Source organism: Puntigrus tetrazona, chromosome 14 (assembly GCF_018831695.1).
Source record: "Puntigrus tetrazona isolate hp1 chromosome 14, ASM1883169v1, whole genome shotgun sequence".
NCBI classification, from domain to species: Eukaryota; Metazoa; Chordata; class Actinopteri; order Cypriniformes; family Cyprinidae; genus Puntigrus; species Puntigrus tetrazona.
Genome location: NC_056712.1, coordinates 25874289 through 25876788, shown reverse-complemented (window position 1 = coordinate 25876788; position 2500 = coordinate 25874289). Strand labels below are relative to the sequence as shown.

Below are 2500 nucleotides of genomic sequence, written 5' to 3'. Positions count from 1 at the left end.
TTTATTGGAATTGCAAAATATGAAAAGTAGTGCAGTTAGATGATTAATTGCATCCAAAATAAACGTTTTTGTTTGCATAATATGTGCATGAATACAAAAAAATGTTTGTTAAATATATTTAGATATAATATAGTAAAAATATGTCAATAATACACATAAATTATGTGAACGTTAATCGTCTGACAGCACTAATGTAAACTACAGAACTTAAAAAGTCAGTTTTAAGATATGCATTTTAGGAAAAATGTCAGATAATGATTTGTGAGATGCAGAGCTACGAGAAAAAACTATTCTGAATTGTGAGGATTTTGTTGAAGTCGTCGAAAAAAACCTTTAACTTTTAATGAACATTTTGAAAAATCTACAAATAAAGTCATAGTTGCGAGATGTGAAATTCTTTAAAAAAGTAAGAATAGCATGAGATAAGTGCAGAAACCTGAGAGCAAGTTCATAATGGTGATATTGTTATCTTTGTTATCTTGGCGTGAAGAATGAAATCATAATTGTGAGATATGATTGCAAAACACACAAAAAATCCACTTCACGTGTCTAGAACTTCATGCTCTCAACGCCACAAAACATATGTTTTTTTTATTTGTTGCTTTATAAATTTTTTTTGCTTTCCTGCATCGTCACGATTCCGGAGCGTAGTATTTTTCCCGGTCTTTGTGGCCTAACCCGTCCTCGTGGAGTCTGATTAGTCTGATTAGTCTGATTGGTCTGATTCTCTGGTGTGTGTCTGTTGCAGGAGGGCGGAGAGGAAGGTGAAACACGACGAGATCCGCAAGAAGTACGGTGAGTGACGCCAACCCCGCGCTTCCCGCGCTTTACTAAAATGTCAAACGGTACAAATAAAATCACATTTATGGCGTTCACACGCATCTATAAAGACGGGCGCACCTCAATTCATTTTTATCAAGTAAACTTTCATATGTTCTAGACTGATTGCATGCAAAGTAAAACTTTTCAAGCGATGATCTTGATGATTAGAGCTTAGTCAAAAATCCAGTATACTGTTTTTCTGTTGGTTTTATTTACGCTAGTCTGTGTTTAAAGTCCTAAAACGAACGCTAATGAACTTTTTGAAAGGTATGGATGATATATAGTCAGCAGATGTTGTGTTTGTTCACTCACCGATGCTGATGAATTAGATGGAGATAATTGCACCAGTGATTACGGCCTGGATTCAGACCGATTCTGCAGCGGCGTCTTATTAGCTGATACGTCTTCAGCTGTAAAGTTTTGTCTGATTGCAGGACATCATGTGCAGTTGTTGCAACACAGGTCTTTATTGATCTGCTTTTATTGTGTGGGGCTCAAGAATGCTGCATTCAGCAGATAACGTGTTCTTCAGACGCAGTCCGATACGGGACTCGGCTTTCTGATCGACTGTGTGTGTGTGTGTGTGTGTGTGTGTGTGTGTGTGTGTGTGTGTGTGTGTGTGTCTGTGTGTGTGTGTGTGTCTGTGTGTGTGTGTGTGTGTGTGTGTGTGTCTGTGTGTGTGTGTGTGTGTGTCTGTGTGTGTCTGTGTGTGTGTGTGTGTGTGTGTGTGTGTGTGTCTGTGTGTGTCTGTGTGTGTCTGTGTGTGTCTGTGTTTGTGTCTGTGTGTGTGTCTGTGTGTGTCTGTGTGTGTGTGTGTCTGTGTGTCTGTGTCTGTGTGTGTGTGTGTGTGTGTCTGTGTGTGTGTGTGTGTCTGTGTGTGTGTGTGTGTGTGTGTGTGTGTGTGTGTGTGTCTGTGTGTGTGTGTGTCTGTGTGTGTGTGTGTGTGTGTGTGTGTGTGTGTGTGTCTGTGTCTGTGTGTGTGTGTCTGTGTGTGTGTGTCTGTGTCTGTGTGTGTCTGTGTGTGTGTTGTGTGTGTGTGTGTGTGTGTGTGTGTCCTGATCAATGCTGATGTGATCTCGGCGGAGGACGAGTGGAGATTACCAATGAGCTTTACTTGTAGAAATGCTTGTGGAAGCTTTTTTTTCAACCGCAAACTATGAATATAAAAAAGGTAATTGTAGCTTTTTATCTCACCACTTCCTTTGGTGTTTTGAGCGCAAAAAAATCTGAATGGTGAGATGCAAACGCAAAAATAAGAAACAAATGAGAAGTGTGCAAAAATGTAAAAACTAAGAGTCAAAATTGTGAGATGTAAATGCAAAACGTTTTCAATAAATTTTGAAATGTAGGAATTGTGAAAAAATAAAATAAATGAAAAAACTGAAAAAAAAAAAATCTGAATTGCGAGATGTAAACACGAAAAAAAGTCATACTTGCGAGACATAAATGCGAAAGAAAAACTTCTGAATTATGAGATAAAAACGAAAAACTAAAGAGTTGTGAGATAGAAATGCAAAAGTAAGATTTAAGTTTTTAAGTCGCAAAATTTAAACTCATTCTACGGAAAAAATCTCACGTGCAAAATGTAAACACAAAACTAAAAAAAAGTGAGAATTGTGAGACGGAAATGCAAAAGAAATTAAATGAAAAACTAAGAAAAAAAGAAAAACTGTGCGAT

At 37.6% G+C, this 2500-nt stretch overlaps 1 protein-coding gene across 1 annotated transcript in view; it reads left to right on the top strand.

Annotated features, from left to right (window-relative positions):
• The window catches only part of LOC122357990 (pituitary tumor-transforming gene 1 protein-interacting protein), a 20232-nt gene that overhangs the window by 9611 nt on the left and 8121 nt on the right, over positions 1-2500 (top strand). The window contains exon 6 of the mRNA XM_043257701.1: positions 749-795. Coding sequence (XP_043113636.1) covers positions 749-795 — 47 coding nt within the window. The remainder of the gene's footprint in view (positions 1-748; positions 796-2500) is intronic.